The following is a 21,260-nucleotide window of genomic DNA, read 5'->3' as shown; positions in this document are numbered from 1 at the left end:
TGGCGCCGCCCTAGGCCGCGCGCGGAGCGGAGCGAAGCTCGCTCGCGCGTTGTGCGTGGCCGAGCCCGTCAGGAGGGGAGACGAGCCGAGCCGCTGGCGGAGGAGGGGGCGACGCGACGCGACGCGTCTGGCGTGGGTGGGAGGCGGCCGAAGCGGAGGGAGAGGAGGAAAGAACGGAACGGCGCCCTCTGGCTGGCCGCGGCCGAGCCCCCCGCGCTGTGTGCGCACACTCCTTTTTTGCTCCTTAGCAACGGGGGGAACCTGTGAGGGAGACGCGCTGCGCTGTCTGGCTGAAGCAAAGCGAGCGAGCCAGCCAGCCAGCGGCCGCTCTCTGGGGAGCGGCTCGGAATCTCGAGGCGTCCCTGAGCACCCCCTGACACACACCCCCTCTGGAATCTTCTCCAGACTCAGGCTCGAGACCCATCATGACTCGAAAGCGGGATGCGGTGCCTCCTCTCAGCGGATCGGTGCTGGTCGAGGCAGCTGTGGTGTTCGGCATGGTGATGACCGTCCACGCCTCCGTGTGGGACCGCTACTCGTGGTGCGCCATCGCCTTGGCCGTGCAGGCCTTCTACGTGCAGTACAAATGGGATCGGCTGCTCCAGCAAGGAAGCGCCGTCTTCGAGTTCCGAGTGTCGGCCAACAGCGGCCTCCTGCCCGCCTCGATGGTCATGCCTCTGCTCGGGCTGGTGATGAAGGAACGCTGCGAAGCTGCCGAGAATCCCTACTTTGAACGTTTCGGCGTCGTGGTGGCCGCGTCCGGCATGGCCTTGGCTCTCTTCTCGTCGGTGTTGGCTCTGGGCATCACTCGGCCCCTGCCCACCAATACTTGCATTATCTCCGGTTTGGCCGGCGCTGTCATCGTGTATATCATGAAGCACTCGTTGAGCGTAGGAGAGGTGATCGAGGTCCTAGAGGTCCTGCTGATCTTCGTCTATCTCAATATGATCCTGCTGTACCTGCTGCCTCGATGCTTCACCCCCGGGGAGGCGCTGCTGGTGCTGGGAGGGATCAGTTTCGTGCTCAACCAGCTCATCAAGCGCTCGCTGACGGCGATGGAAAGCCAGGGGGACCCTGTGGACTTCTTCCTGCTGGTAGTGGTGGTGGGGATGGTACTGATGGGCGTCTTCTTCAGCTTGCTCTTTGTCTTCATGGACTCGGACACTTGGGCCTCCTCCATCTTCTTCCATCTCATGACCTGCGTGCTGGGCCTCGGCGTGGTGCTGCCTTGGTTGCACCGGCTCATCCACAAGAACCCCCTGCTCTGGCTGCTGCAGTTCCTCTTTCAGACGGAAACCCGTATCTATCTCCTCGCCTATTGGTCTCTGCTGGCTGCCCTGGCCTGTCTGGTGGTGCTGTACCAGAATGCCAAACGATCGTCTCCGGAATCCAAGAAGCGCCAGGCCCCGACCATCATCCGGAAGTATTTCCACTTCATTGTAGTGGCCACCTACATCCCAGGCATCATCTTTGACCGGCCCCTGCTCTATGTGGCCGCCACCATGTGTCTGGCCGTGTTCATATTCCTGGAGTACGTGCGCTACTTCCGCATTAAGCCCCTCGGCCACCCTCTGCGGAGCCTCTTGTCCCTCTTCCTAGACGAGCGTGACAGTGGCCCTCTCATCCTGACGCACATCTACCTACTCCTGGGCATGTCTCTTCCTGTCTGGCTCATCCCCAGACCCTGTACCCAGAAGGACAACCTCGCAGGCATGAGAGCCCTCATGCCATACGCAGGTGTTCTGGCCGTGGGTGTGGGTGACACGGTGGCCTCAATCTTCGGCAGCACTATGGGGGAGATCCGCTGGCCTGGCACCAAAAAGACTTTAGAGGGGACAATGACGTCCATCTTTGCCCAGATCATATCTGTGGCTCTGATCTTGATCTTTGATAGTGGAGTGGATCTCAACTACAGCTATGCTTGGATTCTGGGATCCATCAGCACCGTGTCCCTCCTCGAAGCATACACCACACAGATAGACAATCTCATTTTGCCTCTCTATCTCCTGATACTGCTGATGGTGTAGCAGCAGCCAGAAGGGGGCAGGGATGTGGGCCCGAAGGTGACTGGTTGCCATAGCTGCCAGCCACTTGGGCAGGAGGAGCACAGGGTTTTTCAGCTGATTCAGATCTCAAATAAAAATCAAAGCTTTCCTGGTTTTAGTCTTTTTTTGTTTGGGTTTTTTGGTGGGTATTTTTCTTTTTTTAGTTTTTTGTTTTGGGGCCACATCTGGAAATGCTCAGGTCTTACTCCTGGCTCTACACTCAGGAATCTCTCCTGACAAGGTTCTGAAAACCATGTGGGGTGCTCAAGATCAAATTCCAGTCAGCAGTATGCAAGGCAAGCTATCTCCCCAATCCCTCCTGGTTTTAATCCTGCTAGTATTTATAAAACTGAAAGGACAGAGTGCATCCAACTGGGAATACTTGATTACGTGGGTCCTTCTGCCCTCCACTTACAGGGAGTGCACCCCCAGAGAAAATAGTGGAATTATTAACACATTGGATTAAGCTGTAAAATTAATGTGGTTTGAAGTTTGGCTGTTTGTCTTCTTGACTGTGTAACTGGGGAGATCAGTAAGGGGGCATACGACTGAACCCCTCTAAGCCCCACACATGTCTCCAAAATGGGGCTAGTGATAGCCTGTCTATGGGCAGTGGGGTGGAAGGTGTGGCACTGAGCCATAGAGGAGATGATATGAGTGAAAGGTCCAATCCAGGGCCCATGATCAACAATGGGCAATTTCCTTGCCTGGGCCTATCTTCCTGCAGGGAGCAGCCAGAAAATCATGGGGTTTTACAGGCTTGGCCTTGAAGACAGTAACCTTTACTCCCAAGTAGAAAGCCAAGAGGAAAGTGCCTGAGCATGTGGTTTGTTCCATAGGAGCTCAGAAGAGCCCAGGGGAGAAAATGGACTGGCTCGTGGCCAGTGGGGTTGGGGAAAGGTCAAGTGCAACTTCCTGTGTCTGTCACTGGCCCTGATTCTCAGTATTGCTAAAGAAAGGACTGGGTAGCTTGTCCAGAGGTCCTTCTGGGGAGCCTCTCACACCTGCTGTGTCCAATCTGTGTTGATTTCTTCGCAAGAAGATGGAGCCCAGGGACTTCTTGAATTTCCTGAACAGCTCTCCTGAAGGACCCTGCCCCAAACTGGTTCCCCATTCCTACACCACCTGCACCCTAGTGTCAACATCAAGGGGCACAAAGTAGGGACTAGGCAGATGTTGCTGAACAGATGAACAGAGCAGGCTCCCCACTTTTCACATGGCCCATCAGGAGGCCCCTGCAGGCAGAGATGAGTGCTGTGGCCCATCAAGGCCAGGAGCCCAATGTGGCGTGCTTGGGAGCGCTGCCAAGTACCATTCCCAATAGAAAGGTGTTGGGACACACCGTCTGGGTGGAGATTTCCAAATGTACCCCTTCTCTCTGGCTCCCATGTCAGAAGTGACCCTAGGAAAGGTACCTCTTAGGAGTCTCCCTGGAAGCCAGGCAGGTGGGCAAGGCAGTACCAACCCTAGCTCACACCCTGGCTGGTGGGGCTGAAGAGCTAGGACTGGGGTGTAGGTGGATGCCTGACCTGGCACTGAAAATGGTCTCCTGAGATTTTTGTTTTATTATATGTGGGCCCGAAAACCTGAGCTGAGCTAGAGAAAGAGTGCACAACTGGGAGGGCAATTGCTTTGCAAGCTGTCAACCAGAGTTTGATCCCCCAATACCATATAGGCTCCCCCAAGCCCTGCCAGGAGTGACCCCTGAAGGCAGAGCCAGGAGTAAGCCCTAAGTACTGCCTAGTGGGGCCTAAACACAAACAAAAAACTGGCTGTTAGATGAAATCTCCCAATTGTAAAAAGTGGAGGTTCTCCCGGCGTCCCATATGGTCCCCCAAGCCAGGAGCGACTTCTGAGCGCATAGCCAGGAGTAACCCCTGAGCGTCACTGGGTGTGGCCCAAAAACCAAAAACATAAAAGAAAAAGTGGAGGTTCTGGTTATTTTGTGGGGGCCACTCCCAATAGTGCAGGACACACCTCCCTGAGACACACCTGTGGGTGCCAAGGGACCAGCCCTTATTCCCAAGTTCCCTGCAAGTTGTGTGTCCTACCACTTAAGCTACCTCCCCAGCCCCTACAAAGAGATTTAATGTGTTGGTTGGTTGGGGGGGGGGCAACCCTGGAGTGTTCAGGAAGTGCCCCTGATGCTGTTTGGGGGGTTTGCTCAGACTGCAGGGCATTATGCTTACAGGGAATCAAACTGGGGCTTCTGATGGCAAAGCTACCATCAACCTTCTGAGCATCTCTGAGACCCTAAAATGATTGGGGTATTTTTATTTTTTAGTTTGGGGGCCAGACTGAGCACAGCTGGACATGGCACATCTGGGCAGGGCACAGTTGGGCAGGTCACCTCTGCCAGCCCAACTCTATCAGGGGTGAGCTAGGGGGGCTATCAGGCTAGGCAGATTTGGGGTCTACTAGTGGTTCCTGCAAAAGATCTAGGTGCTTGCCTTATGTCTAAGCAGGAGAGGCCCCTGGAGGCTGGAGGCTTGCCCCCCAGATTGTAGGTGGAAAACCAGAGTAACAGAGGAGGTGAAGTGGTTGAGGGCATCAGAACCCTGCTCCAGCCACTGTGATTCCAGTCCTGGTCTTCAGCACACTCCTCAGCAAGGAGTCCGCTGAGTGGGCCCTGAGAGGGGCCTGGGCATTGCGTGGCACTGCGGATGTCAGGCCGACCTCACCAGTGGTTATTGTCAACAAACTCCCACCTCCAGAGCAGGGTTGCCAGGAATGACGCTTGAGAAGCTGCATTCAGTATTTTATTCAGTATTTTTATTCAGTATCTGGTGCCACAATAATTAGAGCATCCAAAGGAAGCCAAGAAGCCCCGTGAGGGTCTGTGTGGGTCCGTGAGGGTCTCTTGAGGGTCCTTGTGGGTCTGTTTGGGTCTGTGCAGGGTTGTACAGGTTGTTGTAGGTTCCGAGCCTTCAGGCACCCAAAAGGCTTCCCAAAGGTGGGAGACTTCTGCAGTGCCCCAGAGCATAGATGCTGTTTAGAGAGCAGCAGAGAGGAGAAGAGATATGCAGGAGCCTTGTTGCTCAGTGGGCAATGCCCAGCCTAGTTTGCTGTGCCAGACGCCTAGGAGTACAGAGGTGGGAAGGGCATCTCCTCAGTGGGCTGGAGCCTGGGAAGAGCAGAGACAAGCTGCTGGTGCCAGAGTCCTTCTGAAAGCTGACAGAAAGCAGGCACCCAGACCCTGCCCACCTACCAATTGTCAGGGCTCCAGATGGTGCCCTCAGCCTCCATGAGATGGAAGGTGTAGGCCTGGCGGGAATGCTCCGAGAAGTTCTGCTCACTCTTGTGGACCACCTCCCCATGGATGAGCACCAGGGCCCCTGTAGGGGACACTTCACCAGGAAGACATCAGGGGCCCCCAACCCACCCACTCATGCTCCTGACCCAGGGCATCCTCTGGATTCAACACTGGCAGCAATGCTCCAGCTTATATGCAGACCAAGCTTCTAGAAGCTTCTTGTCCTGTGTCAGCTGAGCCCATACCAGAGAAGAGAAATGGAGGCAATTTTCTAGGTCCAATTCCTTCCTTCCTTCCTTCCGTCCTTCCTTCCTTCCTTCCGTCCTTCCTTCCTTCCTTCCTTCCTTCCTTCCTTCCTTCCCTCCCTCCTTCCTTCCCTCCCTCCTTCCTTCTTTTCTTCCCTCTTCCCTGCCTTCCTTCTTTCTTTTCTCTCCTTTCTTCCTCCCTTTCCCCCTTTGTTCGCTCCCTCCTTTCCTCTTTCCTTTCTTAATTTGTTCCTTTTATTCTTCCATTCTCTTTCTTTCTGTCCTTCTTCCTCTTTACTCTCTCTCTCTCTCTGCCTCTCTGTCTCTGTCTCTCGCTCTCTATATTTTGAGCCACACCTGGCAGTGCTCAAGGTTAACTCCTGTCTCTATATTCAGGAATCACTCTGGACAGTGCCATTTGGGATGCTAGAGATCAAACCCAGTACAAGGCAAACATGCTGTACTATCACTTCAACTCATTCTCCCCTTCTTGCTGGTCTTGAACCCAGGGCCTCACATGCACAAATGTAAGGCCAGTTCTCTGCAGCTGAGGCACATGAGAGGAAACAGGCCAGTGAGCTGTCCTGGAACAGTATGCCCCTGGACCCTGTGGACACACATGTGGCACTGTCTCCTCACAGGCACTTCTGCTATTGTGGGGAAACTGAGGCCCAGGACAATTCTGCCCAGTGCCCAAAGAGATGGCCCAGAGGCAATGGAATATGAATTGTTTTTCTTTTTTCAATTTTGGGGCCATACTCAAGTGCTTAGAACCTAGTTCTGACTCTGCCCAGGGCTCACTCCTGGAATCAGGATCTGCCACATGCCAGGCAAGTGCCTTAATCATTTAACTATCTCCCTGGCCCTAAATATATTTTTTGGGATGTTATATATTTTGGGGATGTTCTTGTCATGGCTTTTGTGTTTCTTCATCTGTTTGTTTGGAGCCACACTTGGCAGCAATCAGGGGTTATTCCCAGCTCTGTGCTCAGAAATTACTCCTAACAGTTTTGGGTTACCGCATAGGATGCCAGGGATCAAACCTGGGTCAGCTGCAGGCAAGGCAATGCCCTACTTGCTGTGTTATTGCTCCAGCCCCAATCATGGTTTTATTTGTTTGTTTGTGTTTTTTGGGGGGGATTTGGGGCCACACCCAGTGGTGCTCAGGGGTTACTCCTGGCTATCTGCTCAGAAATAGCTCCTGGCAGGCATGGGGGACCATATGGGACGCCAGGATTTGAACCAACCACCTGGATTGGCTGGATTGGTCCTGGATTGGCTGCTTGCAAGGCAAACACCGCTGTGCTCTCTCCGGCCCCATGGTTATTATTTTAAACTGCAGGACCACCCCAGTAGTGCTCAGTGATCACTCCTGGCAGGGTTGGTATCCCCCAAATGTGCTGGGGTTCAAACCAGAGTTGACTATGTGCAAACAATACCCTACTTATCAGTATCCTACTTCTCCAGTCCTTTTGTGGTGTGTTCTTTATTTTGTTTTGTTTTGTTTTAGTGGGTTGCACCCCCAGTGGTTCTCAGGAGCTATTCCCACCTTAGCATACTCCAAGATCATGCCTAGTGGTGCTCAGGGAACCACACATGTAGCCCTGGGGAATGAACCCAGGCATCCTGTGCCCAATGCCTGTGCCCGGAGACCATCCAATCACACCAGGTACAATGACAGCCCCAGAGTCTGGATTCTAAAAGGTTCCTCCAGGAGACAGAATCTTGCTCATGCTCCCCAAGAGACTGCTGCAATCTCTGGGAATCAGATGCCAGCCTGGGCCACTGCATCCCCCCTACCTCGCTGCACAGGCGCAGGCACGAACAGGTTGTGATCACGGGTGGGCTCGGTGCCCAAGAAGCTAGTGCGCATCTGGGAGCCGGCTGGAGTCCGCACCATCCTCCGGGATACACCCCCTGCAATGCCAGGCACAGCCTCTAGCTCTGCTTTCTCAGCTCCGCCCTTGCCAGCCCCCCACCTTGGCATAGGGAGGAGTGGCTGGGCAGGGAGCGGTGCCCTCACCGGTGTGGGAGCCAGGGATGAACCAGAGGCAGCCATTCTCCAGCGTCGCGTCCTCCAGCGCCAGCCACACACCCAGCACTCGGCCCAGGGGTTCGGTGTGCAGGAAGGAAGCATCCTGATGAGAGGAGACTGGGGGAGGGGTGGGGGACAGAGGGGGGGGGGGAGGGAGAAACCTGTGGAGCTGCAAATCCCGCCTCCCACCACATCCCCCCATGTCTCAGAGTCCCTTTAGGCCAGACCCTGTTGCCAGGATTGGCTGGAACCTCCCCCGAGGCTCTGGCTAAGAAGGTGCACCCTCTCAGAACCCAGCCATCTTCAATCACAACAATACCCCCACATCCCCACCTTAGGCCCCCCCTCCTAGAATTGCTAAAATGGTCGCTTTTAGGGGAACTGGGAGACAGAGAAAATGAGCATCAAGTCAAAAGACAACTGGCAGGAGCCCTATTCTCTCTCTCTCTCTCTCTCTCTCTCTCTCTCTCTCTCTCTCTCTCTCTCTCTCTCTCTCTCTCTCTCTCTCTCTCTCTCTCTCTCTCAGATGTGAGGGCAGCCACACCTCCTTCCTTCTGGGTACTCTGTGCCTCCTGAGCACCCCACTTACAGGGAAGAGTGACCAGAAGAGGCTCAGTGACGGGGCTCTAGGGCATTTGGAGAAGGACGAGGTGAAGGACACAGATTATGGAGGGGGAGATGTCCTCAAACTGACTGGCAGGGAGGGGATTCATGCCCAGCAGTGACAGCTCATGTGTGAGATCGTGACCACCTGTCCCTAAGGCCTGGGCACAAGTGTCCCCTTGCCAGGAGGGAGGATGAAGAATAGCAGCTGCATCTCTCAAGAAATTTGGAAGTGGGGCTAGAGCGATGGTACTGTAGGGTGGGCACTTGTTTGCACACAGCCAACTTGGGTTTGATCTCAGAGCCAGGAGTAACCTCTGAGCAACAACAGGCATGGCCCAAAAGCAAAACAAAAAAATAAATTGGAAGAAAACTCAGTCTAGCCCCCCAAACAAAACAAAAATGAAATAAAATATTGATGAGGGTGAGGGTGAGGGGGGAGATGACTCGAAAAGCTAAATTCCAGGGGCTGGAGAGATAGCATGGAGGTAAGGCGTTTGCCTTTCATGCAGAAGGTCATCGGTTCGAATCCCAGCGTCCCATATGGTCCCCCGTGCCTGCCAGGAGCAATTTCTGAGCATGGAGCCAGGAGTAACCCCTGAGCACTGCCGGGTGTGACCCAAAAACCACAAAAAAAAAAAAAAAAAAGCTAAATTCCAGGGTTTTTAGGCCAGAGATTTGATGTCAATTCCCAGCACCACATGGTCCCCAGTAGCACTGAGTCAAACCCTGAGCACAGAGTCAGGAGCAAGGAGTTAGGAGCACCCTGGGGCACACCAGGTGTGGCTTCCACATGAACAACAATAATTACAAAACAGTCAGGCCTGGAATGCTTCCAGCTAGAGATTGCAGGAAATAGGTCAAGAAGTGAGAGTGGAGGGACCGGGAAGGTGGCGCTAGAGGTAAGGTGTCTGTCTTGCAAGAGCTAGCATAGGATGGACCTCGGTTCGATCCCCCAGTGTCCCATATGGTCCCCCCAAGTCAGGGGTGATTTCTGAGCGCATAGCCAGGAGTAACCCTTGAGTGTCAAACGGGTGTGGCCCAAAAACCAAAAAAAAAAAAAAAAAGAAGTGAGAGTGGGGATGAATTGTTGGGAACAGTACCAGGATTCGTCCACACAGATAGCCCTGGCCTAGCAATTTGTTTTTCACCATCCAGGAAATGCTGCCAGTCTCAGGAGCCCCTTAGGTCTCTGGAAGCCTCTTACTGAGGGCTTGAAGCTGATCCCAGCCCCGCTCATGACCGCCCACCATTCCCATCCCAGGTTCACCAAGTCCAGTCTCACCTTCTCCCCCTAAACGAGGTTGCTGCAAAAGAAAAAGGGGGGGCAGGTCATTGAGGCCACACGACAGCAGGGGGAGCCAAAGCCTGACACTTGAGGTGCAGTCCCTGGCCTGAATTTACCATCAGGATTGTACCCAGCTAGTGTAGCCTAGCAGGGGCGAGGGGAAGGGGGGCAAAGAAGGGACCAAGAGGGATTCCTACTCCCAGGGGATACAGCCAACAAAGCAGGCAGAACTGGTGAGTAGCAGCTGAACTTAAGGAAGCCCTCCATCAAATGGGGCCAGAGATAGGTCCTTCTTCCAAGGAGATCTGGAAAGCTTCCTGAAAGAGAGCATGGAACTGGGCCTTGAAAACCAAGAGCTGAACATTTCAAAATGTAACAAAGAGGGGGCCAGAGCAAGCACAGCGGTAGGGCATTTGCCTTGTATGCAGCCAACATAGGACAGACGGTGGTTGGATTTCCTGGCATCCCCATATGGTCCCCTGAGCCTGCTGGGAGCAATTTCTGAGCACAGAGCCAGAAGTAATCCCTGAGTACCGCTGGGTGTGCACCCCCCCAAAAAAAAAGTAACAAAGGGAGACTAGAGTCTCGAGAATCTACTCTCCTCCTACCAGCAAAATTGTGTGTGCTTGCAGCCAAAAGGATCTACACCCAAAAGGGTTTAGGGGGTCACTCAGGGGATCATGTGGTGCTGGAAATGAACTTGGTTCCTATATTTTAGTCACACGCTCAGCCCACTGAGTTTTCTCTCTAGCCCACGTAAAAACCAAATTGGGGATGAGGGCCAGACAATAGCACTACATGGAGGGTAGTTGCCTTCAGGTGCCTGACCAGGGTTCAATTTCTGGCATAACATATTGTCCCTCAAGTACAGTCAGAACTAATTTCTGAGTGCAGAGCCAGGAGTAACCATCGAGCATCACCAGGTGTGGCCCAAAAACTAAAAAAAAAAAAAAAAAGAAAGAAAGAAAGAAAGAAAGGTCCGGGAGAGATAGCACAGCAGCGTTTGCCTTGCAAGCAGCCGATCCAGAACCAAAGTGGTTGGTTTGAATCCTGGTGTCCCATATGGTCCTCCGTGCCTGCCAGGAGCTATTTCTTAGCAAACAGCCAGGAGTAACCCCTGAGCACCGCTGGGTGTGACCCCCCCCAAAAAAAAACAAAAACAAAAAAAAAGAAAGACAGAAAGAAGGAAAGAAAGAAAGAAAGAAAGAAAGAAAGAAAGAAAGAAAGAAAGAAAGAAAGAAAGAAAGAAAGAAAGAAAGAAAGAAAGAAAGAAAGAAAGAAAGAAAGAAAGAAAGAAAGAAAGAGGGCCGGGAAGGTGGCGCTAGAGGTAAGGTGTCTGCCTTGCAAGCGCTAGCGTAGGACGGACCGAGGTTCGATCCCCCGGCATCCCATATGGTCCCCCAAGCCAGGGGTGATTTCTGAGTACATAGCCAGGAGTAACCCCTGAGTGTCAAACGGGTGTGGCCCAAAAAACAAAAAACAAAACAAAAACAAAAAAAATAAAATAAAAAAAGGGGCCGGGCGGTGGCGCTAAAGATAAGGTGCCTGCCTTGCCAGCGCTAGCCTTGGATGGACCGCGGTTCGATCCCCCGGTGTCCCATATGGTCCCCCAAGCCAGGAGCAACTTCTGAGCACATAGTCAGGAGTAACCCCTGAGTGTTACCGGGTGTGGCCCAAAAACAAAAAACAAAAAAACAAAAAAGAAAGAAAGACAGACAGAAAGAAAGAAAGAAAGAAAGAAAGAAAGAAAGAAAGAAAGAAAGAAAGAAAGAAAGAAAGAAAGAAAGAAAGAAAAGAAGGGGTGCCCACAATCAGTTCTGTGCTCAGGGGTTACTCTTGTCGGTACTTGGGATCATCAAGCTCCAGAGATTGGAGATCCGGGAAGGCCCCTCAATCTCAGCAAATTTTTAAGCAGTGGGACTGGAGCCATAGTACAGCAGGTAGGGCATTTGGTTTGCACGCATCCAACCTGGATTTGATCCCCAGCATCCCACATGGTCCCCAGAGCCCTACCAGGAATGATCCCTGATTAAAGAACCAGGAATCAGCCCTGACCACTGCTGGGTATGATCCAAAAAAAAAAAAAAAAGGGAGATTTGGGGCCCAGTGGATGGAGAGGCTTGTATAAGTCTGATCACAGAGGGTAAACTGTTTTTCACCATCCAGGAAATGAAACTGAGGCCTGGGAGGGAGAGGCTCACCTTGAAGATGTACATGCTCTGTACCACCACCGGCCTCTGGAGGCCCAGGCTTCTCACCAGGGCCTAAAAGGGCAGGAGTGAGTTGAGGCTCCGCCCCATTGGCAGGCTACGCCCCTCAGCCCCTGCCCCACCATCCATCGGGCCATTCCTTTATGGCTCCGCCCACTTATGCCCCGCCCCATTGCACCTGTCCACCACTCACCTGCATCTTGGGGGAGTGTGTGACAGACTTGAAAACTGGGTCCCTGGCATGCAGTGCTGCAGGACAGAGGCAGGTTGCAGGGCCAGCTTGTGTCCCCTGGTACCCCTCCAGGGTCAGGGATCAGCTATTTGGCTATTTTGGAGGACTATACCCTGTGACACTCAGGGGTTACTCCTGGTTCCGTACTCAGAAATCATTCCTGGCAGGCTCAGGGGCCCTATTAAATTTAGGTATTGAACCTGGGTCAGCTAATGATCTGGCCCACTATTTGGCTATTTCATGTGCAGGAAGTTTTCTGGTGGGCGCCCCCTCTTCTGTCTCCACAGCACTTCAAGCTTTCCTCACCATCCTCCGCCTTTGTCTTTTCTGTCCCATCTGAGGCCTTACTTCAGCCTTGACTCCATGGGGTTGCTGACCCTCAGAGACAGGGTGCAACTGTTTGTTCATGAGCCTCAGTTTGCCTTTCTGTACAGGGTGGCTGGAAGACAGGCCCTGTCTCCCACAGGACTCAATGGTCTGATGCCCAGAAAAGCAGTCTAAGGATAAACAAACAGTAAAGCCAGCAAAATCCCTCACTAGGGGCCCGGAGAGATAGCACAACGGCGTTTGCCTTGCAAGCAGCCGATCCAGGACCAAAAGTGGTTGGTTCGAATCCCGGTGTCCCATATGGTCCCCCGTGCCTGCCAGGAGCTAAGCTATTTCTGAGCAGACAGCCAGGAGTAACCCCTGAGCACCGCCGGGTGTGGCCCAAAAACAAAAAACAAACAAACAAACAAACAAACAAAAATCCCTCACTAGGCTGCTGACATATGCAGGGGGTGGTTAAGCCCCTCAACCTCAACTCTACAGGTCTCAGTTTTCCCAGGCTCCTGCTTACCGTGGCCAATTTTGTTGATGGATTTCTCAGGAGGGACCAGGAAATTTCCTGTACAATGAACAAACGAAGGTGAAACTTGGCATCTGGTGAATCCTGGGCCCGTAGCTGAGGCAACCTTTCCACCTGATTGGACTTTGGGGGGCAGTGGTGGAGCTCCCTGTCCACCCATACTGCACCACCAGCTTTGATCGAACCTTTCTGGTCAAAAACACCTTTCTCAAAGAAGAACCGGATCTTGTCACCGCTGCTCAGGAAGTAGTCAGTGCTGCCCTGTGGGGAGAGGTTGTGAGTGGGGACATGATAGGGTCAGGGGCCGGAGCAGTGGCACAGGCAGTAGAGTGTTTGCCTTGCATGAGCTAACCTAGGACAGACCATGGTTCGATTCCCTGGAGTCCCATATGGTCCCCAAGCCAGGGTTGATTTCTGAGAGCATAGCCAGGAGTAACAACTGAACGTCACCGGGTGTGGTCCCCCAGAGAGAGAGAGAGAGAGAGAGAGAGAGAGAGAGAGAGAGAGAGAGAGAGAGAGGTCAGTTCAGGACAAGTGTAGCCACACCCAGGGCCACAGACCCCACCAGACATTTAGGCACCGGGTGGGGTGGCCAAGCCAGAAGACACTAGGAGGTAGATACAGAGATAGTTCAGGGGTGAGGGCACTTCTCATGCTCGAGGCTGACTCTGGTTCAATCCCCAGAATCCACCGGTGATTCTCTGAACAGTCCCCAAAATGACCCCTGAGCACAAAGCCAAAAAAAAAAGCCTGACTGCTAGAGTGCAAGCCTAAAAATCCCACATACTGGGCCCGGAGAGATAGCACAGTGGCGTTTGCCTTGCAAGCAGCCGATCCAGGACCAAAGGTGGTTGGTTCGAATCCCGGTGTCCCATATGGTTCCCCGTGCCTGCCAGGAGCTATTTCTGAGCAGACAGCCAGGAGTAACCCCTGAGCACTGCCGGGTGTGACCCAAAAACAAAAACAAAAAATCCCACATACTCCAAAGACCCCTAAAAATAAACAAAAATTGTGTGTGTGTATTTGGGGGAGCCACAACCAATGGCATTCAGGGGCTACTCCTGACTCTGTGCTCAGAAATTACTCCTGGAGCCAGAGTGATGGCACAGTGAAGGGTGTTTGCCTTGCACGCCTGACCCAGGACAGGCCTGGGTTCGATCCCCTGCCTCCAATATGGTTCCCCGAGTCAGCCAGGAGCGATTTCTGAATGCAGAGCCAGGAGTAACCCCTGAACGCAAAACTCAAAGCCTCTGAGTCTCTGTTCACAGAACTCACCTTGGCCTTCCCTAGAGAGAAATGGAGGGAGAGTAGTGAAAGGAACCAGCTAGGGGGAGAATCATCCTGGATCCACGTCTTCCTTTTCTCTCTGGGTCCCTGTAATTCCGATTCTGGCCACTAGATGGCAGGCGCTCCTTAGCGTGAATGTGAGCGAGCCCCTTGACCCCAGAATGGGTTTGTGCATTCAGGGTGGGGTGGCGTGTGCTGGTTTGGTGGGCTTTGCGGGGACGACAAGCTCATAAATTTAAACTCTGATGTGAGAATCCTAGATTCAACTCATCCACCAAGATGTGTTCAGTCTATTGGGTCACTGGAGTACCCAGAATTCCTGTCTTAAGATTCGGTTTTGTTTTTTGTTTTGTTTTGGGGCCACACCTGGCTGTGCTCAGAAATTTACTCCTGGCTCAACTCAGAAATTTCTCCTGGTAGGCTTGGGGGACCATATGGGATGCCAGAGATCAAACCTGAGTCCACCCGAGTCGGCAGCATGTTATCACCCCAGTCCCCTGTCTTAAGATTCGGGGTGAGGGTAGACAGATAGCACAAGGAATCAGGTGCTTGCCTGGTATACAACTAACTGGAGTTTGATTCCAGCATGCCACATAGTTCCTTCCCTCGGTGGGCTCCTGAGAGTCCTTTGAGTTATTCAGCACTGACTTAGTACCAGTCAGATCTGGGTCCAAATCTCTTTTTGAACTATGGCGAACAATAAGATATGAGTTATGTAAACCCAGCTTCATTTTTCCCTACTGTAACATGAGGACAATAAGGCCAAATGTAAATATTTGCAACCAGGGGGCCAAAGAAATAATGCAGGAAGCAAGACATTTGTGTGCATGTGACTGACCCCACTTTCTTTTTTTTTGGGGGGGGGTCACACCAGGCATCGTTCAGGGATTACTCCTGGCTGGCTTTGTGCTCAGAAATTGCTCCTGGCTTGGGGGATCAGATGGGATGCCAGGGATTGAACCCTTGTCCATCCTGGGTCAGCCTTGTGCAAGGCAAGCACCTTACAACTGTGCTACAGCTCTGGCCCCTGACCCCACTTCCTAACACCACACAAACACACACACACACACACACACACACACACACACACACACACACACACACACACACACACACACACTGGTGCCACAAAGCCAAATAAATAGAATTCATGATGTTGACATGGGGGGGTGCCCACAGGCTGAACTCATTACCAGCATATCCTGTTCAGCTAATATCTCTGGCTGTAGGGGGGCTGCGACTCCATGAAAATGTAGACCCCAGGGGTGGAGTGTGTAGGGCATTTGCCTTGTGGGTTTGATCCTTGCCAGCCCATAAATAGCCTAATCTGTGAGGCGTAATTTCTGAGCACAGAGCATGAGCATCATTGAGTCTGACCCCAAAACAAAAACAAACACAAATAATGACAATGCAGACCCCAGTGTAAGAAATAGAGCACCGCAGGTAGGGCATTTGCCATGCACACTGCCAACCGGCTTTTGATTCTTGGCATCTCATAGGGTCCCTCAAGCACTGCCAGGCATAATCCCTGAGTACAGAACCAGGAGTAAACCCTATTATTACTGGATGTGGCCACCCCCCCCCAAAAAATAAAAGTACAGATTATGCCCAGTTGCCAGCATCCACCTGGGCTCGCAGCTGCTCCTCCTCCTGCGTGGAGAATTCCGTGCGGCAGTGTGGGGGCACTTCCATGGTGCCCACCAGCTCCCCGATCCTCTTTTGCAGGGCCTCACACTCCTCGGTGGTCAGAAATCCCTCCAGCACCAGGAAACCATCATCACGAAACTGCAGGCAGAAGGAAGGTCCCCACTCTGAGCAATGGGAGGGTAGGCTCAGGGTTCCGAAGACAGCTGCTTCGATCCTGGTGTTTGTTGTGGGGAACCAGCTAGATCATTTGGTCTCACAGACAAAGGGGAGTCAGGAAGGGCAGCTAAGAGGTGTCGAGTTATTAGAAGGTTCGGGGCCCCCAGGACTGCTTGGTCCCTGCACTGTAGAGAGAAATCTGGAACTAGGAGCCCGGAGCAGGCCTCCCAATGGGGTGTGGCCCTCAGGACACAGAGGAAGGGAGCAGGGCTGGTCCAGGCGAGAGTTGGGTTTGGGGACCGGAGAGATAGCATGGAGGTAAGGCGTTTGCCTCTCATGCAGAAGGATGGTGGTGGTTGGAATCCTGGCATCCCATATGGTCCCCCGTGCCTGCCAGGGGCGATTTCTGAGCATAGAGCCAGGAGTAACCCCTGAGCGCTGCTGGGTGTGACCCAAAAACCAGAAAAAAAAAAGAGTTGGGTTTGGGGGCGGGAGATATAGCACAACATAGGGCATTTGCCTTGCACGCTGCTGATCCATATGGACCCAAATTCAATTCCCAGCATCCCATATGGTCCACTGAGCCTGCCAGGAGATTTCTGAGCACAGAGCCAGGAGTAACTCCTGAGCGATGACGGGTGTGGCCAAAAAAACAAAACAAAACAATTGTTGGGTTTGGTTCTTAGCAAGGTGGATCCGGCCTGTTATCAGATTCCAAGAATGTGCTGGTGGGATTTGCCTTTCTCTGAGGCTGTGGAGCAGAACAGAAGCAAGTCTGTTTCTCCGCTTCTGTGACGGCCCTATAGCAAGCCCAGAGCCACACAGTTATGTGCCCAGACACATCTAACCCTAAAATCTTCATCTTTTTGGGGGGAGCTGGCTTAGGGCTGATTCCAGGCTCTGTACTCACACAAGGAATATTCAGAGACCCTTCCCCACCCCTAGGTTCCCCCATCCCCGGTAGCTCTGCATGTTAGCATCCCAGAATCCAGAGAGCACTCTACCAGGACTTCTCTGTGAAGGAGCAAAGTTGAGGGGAGAAAGTTGGGCACACTTGAGAGCTGCAGGTCTCAGTTCAACCCAGACACCAGGGTGAAGGGCATGGCTGCAGGGTCCATGGATGCTTTGGAGGGACGGTTACATTGATTTGTTTGTTTGTTTGAGGCCACACTCATCAGCGCTCAGGAGCAACAGGACCCAAGCTCATCTTGGTGCTGGGAGCACAAACAGGCAGTGCTGTCGAAAGAACCCTCTTCTCATGTGCAGAGCACATAAGCAACTTTCTCAGGCTCTAACCGCTGGTGTTTGTTTGTTTGTTACACCCGGCAGCGCTCAGTGGTTCCTCCTGGCTCTACACTCAGAAATCGCTCCTGGCAGGCTCAGGGGACCATATGGGATGCCAGGATTTGAACCACTGACCTACATGCAAGGCAAACGCTTTACCTCCATGCTATCTCTCTGGCCCCACTAACGGCTGTTTTAGGATCACCTTCAGAGCTCGGGGGATACTGAAGTGTTCTGAGATTGAATCTGAGCCTCCTACATGTCTCTTTCACACACAGGAAAAAAAAAACATGATCTTCGGGCCAGAGCTTTAGAACAGTTATAGGGTGTTTGCTTTGCTCGCAGGCAAACTGGGTTCGATTCCCAGCAATCCATATGGTCCCCAGAGCTGCCAGGTGTAATTTCTTTTTTTTTTTTTTTTTTGGTTTTTGGGCCACACCCTGTGCCGCTCAGGGGTTACTCCTGGCTATGCGCTCAGAAGTTGCTCCTGGCTTCTTGGGGGACCATATGGGACACCGGGGGATCGAACCGCGGTCCGTCCTAGGCTAGCGCAGGCAAGGCAGGCACCTTACCTCCAGCGCCACCGCCCGGCCCCCAGGTGTAATTTCTTAACGCAGATCCAGGAATAACCCCTGAGCACCACCTGGTTTGGTCCAAAACGAAACAAGAAAAACAAAACAAAACAAAACAAAGTTCTTTAAAGGGATCTTTAAAATATTTTAGGGATGTCTACCAGAACATTAATAATAATATTTAGATATTCTCCGGGCTATTCTACATTTTTTGGGGGCCAAACCCACTGTGGTTAGGGGTTACTCCTGGCTCTGTGCTCAGAAATTACTCCTTGCAGGCTCCGGGGACCATATGGGATGCAGAGGATCCAACCCAGGTTAGCAGCAAGCAAGACACATGTCCTACCCGCTGTACTTTAACTCCTGCTCCCTGAATTTTTTTGGGTAGAGGGGGGCCATACCCTTGGTGCTCAGGATTTCTCCCTGTTCTGTGCTCAGGGATCACTTCTGGTAGAGCTCAGGGGACTTTATGGGATGCCATAAGGTCAAACTGGGGGTCTGCCTGAACGAGGCAAACACCCTCTTCTGCAAGTTTCTCTTGCCCTTAGAGCAAATACGTGTTCTGTTTTTAATTCCCACAAGCTTCCCTTTCCTGTTGATTGTTTTTCTTGTTTGTTGATGGGTTGCAGGCCACTTGAAGAGACTTCCAGGCACCAGGGGGAGGGCCCCACCTCCCTGGCCCTGCCCCTCCCAGATCCGCCCCATCCACCGGCCCCGCCCCCTTCAAGGCTTGGGCTGAGCTCTGACCAGGCCTACATGATCCTGGGGGTGGGGGGGGGTGTCACAAACTCAGTCCCACCCCACCACCTGAGACCTGGTCTGAGGTCCCAATGCCAGCCCTGGAGCTGACTGCAGAAATGCAGGATGGAAGTTGAAATCCCCCAGGTTCCAATTCATAGAATCCCACTTCTGTAAAAACAAGTTTTGGGGGGGGTGAATCTGGGGTGAAGGGTTCCCAGTCTCCTTGCTGTGCCCCACCTAGTTTTCCCTACCTTCTGCAGCTGCGAGGGGCTCAAGCTGGCCATGAGGACCTCACAGACCCACGGGTGCAGCAGGATAAATGGACGCTGTTTTCTGGGTCAGAGGAGAAAGTTCAGAGCAAAGAGCTGCAGCCTGAAAACTAGTGGGAGGATTAACCCATCCCGGCCCAGAGAAAAACCAGGCCAGCCCCCAGCATTGTGGAGGCTAGCCTGGCCCCCTTACTGGGCCCGCCCTCTACTCCTGGGTATCCTCACCTAAATGCCCCAGCCCCCTTCCCTGGTGGCACCCCAGCTCATCAGGGCTTAACCCATTCTCATCTCCTTCGTGGTGGTTTTTGTTTTGGGGCTACACTCAGCAAGTACTCAGGGTGACTCCTGGTTCTACAACCAGGAAATCACTCCTGGTGGAATTTGGGGGGGCCATCTGGGGTATGAGGGATTAAACCTGGATAAACTGTGTGTAAGGCAATGTCCTTCCCACTGGACTATCTCTCTGGCCCGCCTTCTGATTGTTTTGTTTGGTTGGTTTTGGTTTGGTTTTGTAGCCACATGCTGTGGTGCTCAGGAGTTACTCCTGGCTCTAAGCTAAGGCAGGCTTGGGGGACCATAAGGAATGCTGGAGATTGAACCCGGGTCAGCCGTGTGCAAGGTGATTGCCTCCCTGCTGTACTATCTCTCCAGCCCTCCTTCATGGTTTAAATTGCTTATTTCCTCCTAGTTTCCATCCAGAACTTTCTGTGGGGGCAGGAGTGGTGGCGCTAGAGGTAAGGCGTTTGCCTTGCAAATGCTAGCCTAGGACGGACCACAGTTCGATCCCCCAGCGTCCCATATGGGCCCCCAAGCCGATTGAGGAGCTCATAGCCAGGAGTAACCCCTGAGCGTCACTGGGTGTGGTCCAAAAACACAAAACAAACAGAACTTTCTGTGGTGGCCTGCCTCTCCCAAGTGCCTAGAAGATACTGAGAGCACCGAATGGAGTGTGGGCAGGACCCCAGAGACCCCCTCTTTGTCCCCTCCAACCATTATCCCCCCTCTTGGGCTCGGAAAGTCCCGTGGCACCCTTCCAAGGTCTGCTCAGAGTGGGCTGGGACAGGGGACAGTCGGAATAGTCAGTGCCCCTAGCTGGGTGGGATCCTGGCTACCTAGATCCAGGGAAGATTCTAGATGGGGGTCGTTGCATCAGTCAAATTCCCAGCAAGAAGATGAGGAGATGATAAGGAAGAATGTGCTGGGACCGGGTGGGGGTAGGGCCTCATTCCGCCCGCAGGTCAGGTCAGGCTGGACCATGGACCTTGGCCCAGCAAACCGCCCCCCTCAGCCGGCCAAGCAGCTGACCGTCCTGGCTGCGGCTTCTGAACGCTGGCCACGAGCCTTCCCCGAAATGACGCTTTCTGAATGGCCAAGGGACAGAGCGTCTCGGCAGCAAGCGTGGGACACTGCTGAGGCCTAGGAGGAACCTGGCCCCCAGTCAAATCCTGTTTTCTGGGCCACTGAAGTGACAGAGTGGCCAGGCCCAGGGAGGAGCTGGGGCGCCTGAGGCTGGAGGAAGAGCAAGGGAGGGGTGAGGTGGGGTGAGGCTGGCAGAAAAAGGTGGGCAGCAGGCGGCCAGCTGGCCAGGCCCTTCCTGATGCCGACAGTCATGCCCGCCCTGGGCCAGCTCCCCGGGAACCCTCACTGCGCACAATCCAGTCCCAGAGGCCCAATGAGACTCACGGGGTTCAAGTTTGGGCCTGGCCTCACTTTCTCCATCTGTGACTGGGCTTCCTGAAGGAGGTGGTGGAGGTGGGTAAAGGTTTCCCGAAAGAGCCAGAGCCAGGAAGGGGCCCTGAGGGGTCGAGGGCATGAGTCACCCTCCTGATGACGGGGCTGTTCTGGGGATTCCAGGAGGGACGGATGCCTTTTGTTTCCTTTTCTGGACTCCCCTCAATTTTCCAAGAGCAGCGCCCACCTGTGGTGGTCAGGGCATGGGGGAAGGGCCGGGCACCACAATGGTTTTGTCATTCGCTGCATGGGCTTGGGGCAGTGGGCGGGAGACATTTCCACACTTGTTTTTTCCAGCCGCTTAACCAGCTCCAGATCCAACTCTTCCTCTCTGGATGGGGTCCAGGCAGGGATGGGGGAAGGGGAGAGGAGAGGAGAGGAGGGGCACACTACCCTGTGGGACCAGGGTCATTGACTCCAGGACTAGGATGAGAGGTGGAGAGAGCCCAGGTGACTCAGTGCTGAAGTCACCAGGCGATCGGAGTCCTCACCAGGGGGAAGGAAGGACAGAGCCAGGCACGGTTCAGGAGATGAAGCAGCTCTTCAGGCTCCTGGGGGAGGCCCTGGGTTGTGCCCACGAGCCCCCCACAGCCTTGTGCCAGTTCCATTGGTCCAGGAGGAAGAGAAATCTCTGGCTGGGGCCCGAGTTATGAGCATGACTAAGGCCCAGAGCTGGGGAGACGCCTCCAACCAGGCTGGGCTAGACAGGGGGGACACAGAGGGCCACATCAAAGAAAAAGGCAGAACCAGGCATGGAAAGGCAGCTCTGACTCTGACCATGGCCCCTATACCCTTGCCCTTGACCCCAGCCCCTG

General features: G+C 53.4%; 3 protein-coding genes across 3 annotated transcripts in view; 2 read left to right on the top strand and 1 right to left on the bottom strand.

Annotated features, from left to right (window-relative positions):
- ZER1 (zyg-11 related cell cycle regulator) overlaps positions 1 to 21,260 on the top strand; it is a 253,222-nt gene that overhangs the window by 52,168 nt on the left and 179,794 nt on the right. The window lies entirely within an intron of this gene.
- DOLK (dolichol kinase) lies at positions 10 to 2,154 on the top strand. Its single transcript, XM_049774041.1, has one exon. It carries the CDS (start codon positions 426 to 428, stop codon positions 2,025 to 2,027), a length of 1,602 nt encoding a protein of 533 aa, XP_049629998.1. The 5' UTR covers positions 10 to 425; the 3' UTR covers positions 2,028 to 2,154.
- On the bottom strand, positions 5,010 to 18,762 carry PHYHD1 (phytanoyl-CoA dioxygenase domain containing 1). The gene is made up of 11 exons (XM_049774079.1): positions 18,697 to 18,762; positions 15,672 to 15,830; positions 12,944 to 13,019; positions 12,750 to 12,797; positions 11,873 to 11,928; positions 11,671 to 11,733; positions 9,467 to 9,488; positions 7,567 to 7,695; positions 7,344 to 7,460; positions 5,254 to 5,380; positions 5,010 to 5,169 (listed from the first exon to the last, which is right to left on the bottom strand). The coding sequence occupies exons 1-11, from the start codon at positions 18,727 to 18,729 to the stop codon at positions 5,124 to 5,126; spliced, it is 876 nt and encodes a 291-aa protein (XP_049630036.1). The 5' UTR covers positions 18,730 to 18,762; the 3' UTR covers positions 5,010 to 5,123.

This window comes from Suncus etruscus, chromosome 5, assembly GCF_024139225.1.
Source record: "Suncus etruscus isolate mSunEtr1 chromosome 5, mSunEtr1.pri.cur, whole genome shotgun sequence".
NCBI lineage: Eukaryota > Metazoa > Chordata > Mammalia > Eulipotyphla > Soricidae > Suncus > Suncus etruscus.
The sequence above is the reverse complement of the archived record's forward strand: the minus strand, read 5'-3'. Positions and strand labels throughout refer to the sequence as shown.

Coding starts and splice junctions, on each gene's coding strand:
- DOLK (XM_049774041.1), top strand. CDS start 426: ATGACTCGAAAGCGGGATGCGGTGCCTCCTCTCAGCGGATCGGTGCTG.
- PHYHD1 (XM_049774079.1), bottom strand. CDS start 18,729: ATGGCCAGCTTGAGCCCCTCGCAGCTGCAGAAG. Junction 12,798..12,943: donor AGGTGTTTTTGACCAGAAAG/GTTCGATCAAAG, acceptor TTCATTGTACAG/GAAATTTCCTGGTCCCTCCT. Junction 5,170..5,253: donor ATCTGGAGCCCTGACAATTG/GTAGGTGGGCAG, acceptor TGCTCTTCCCAG/GCTCCAGCCCACTGAGGAGA.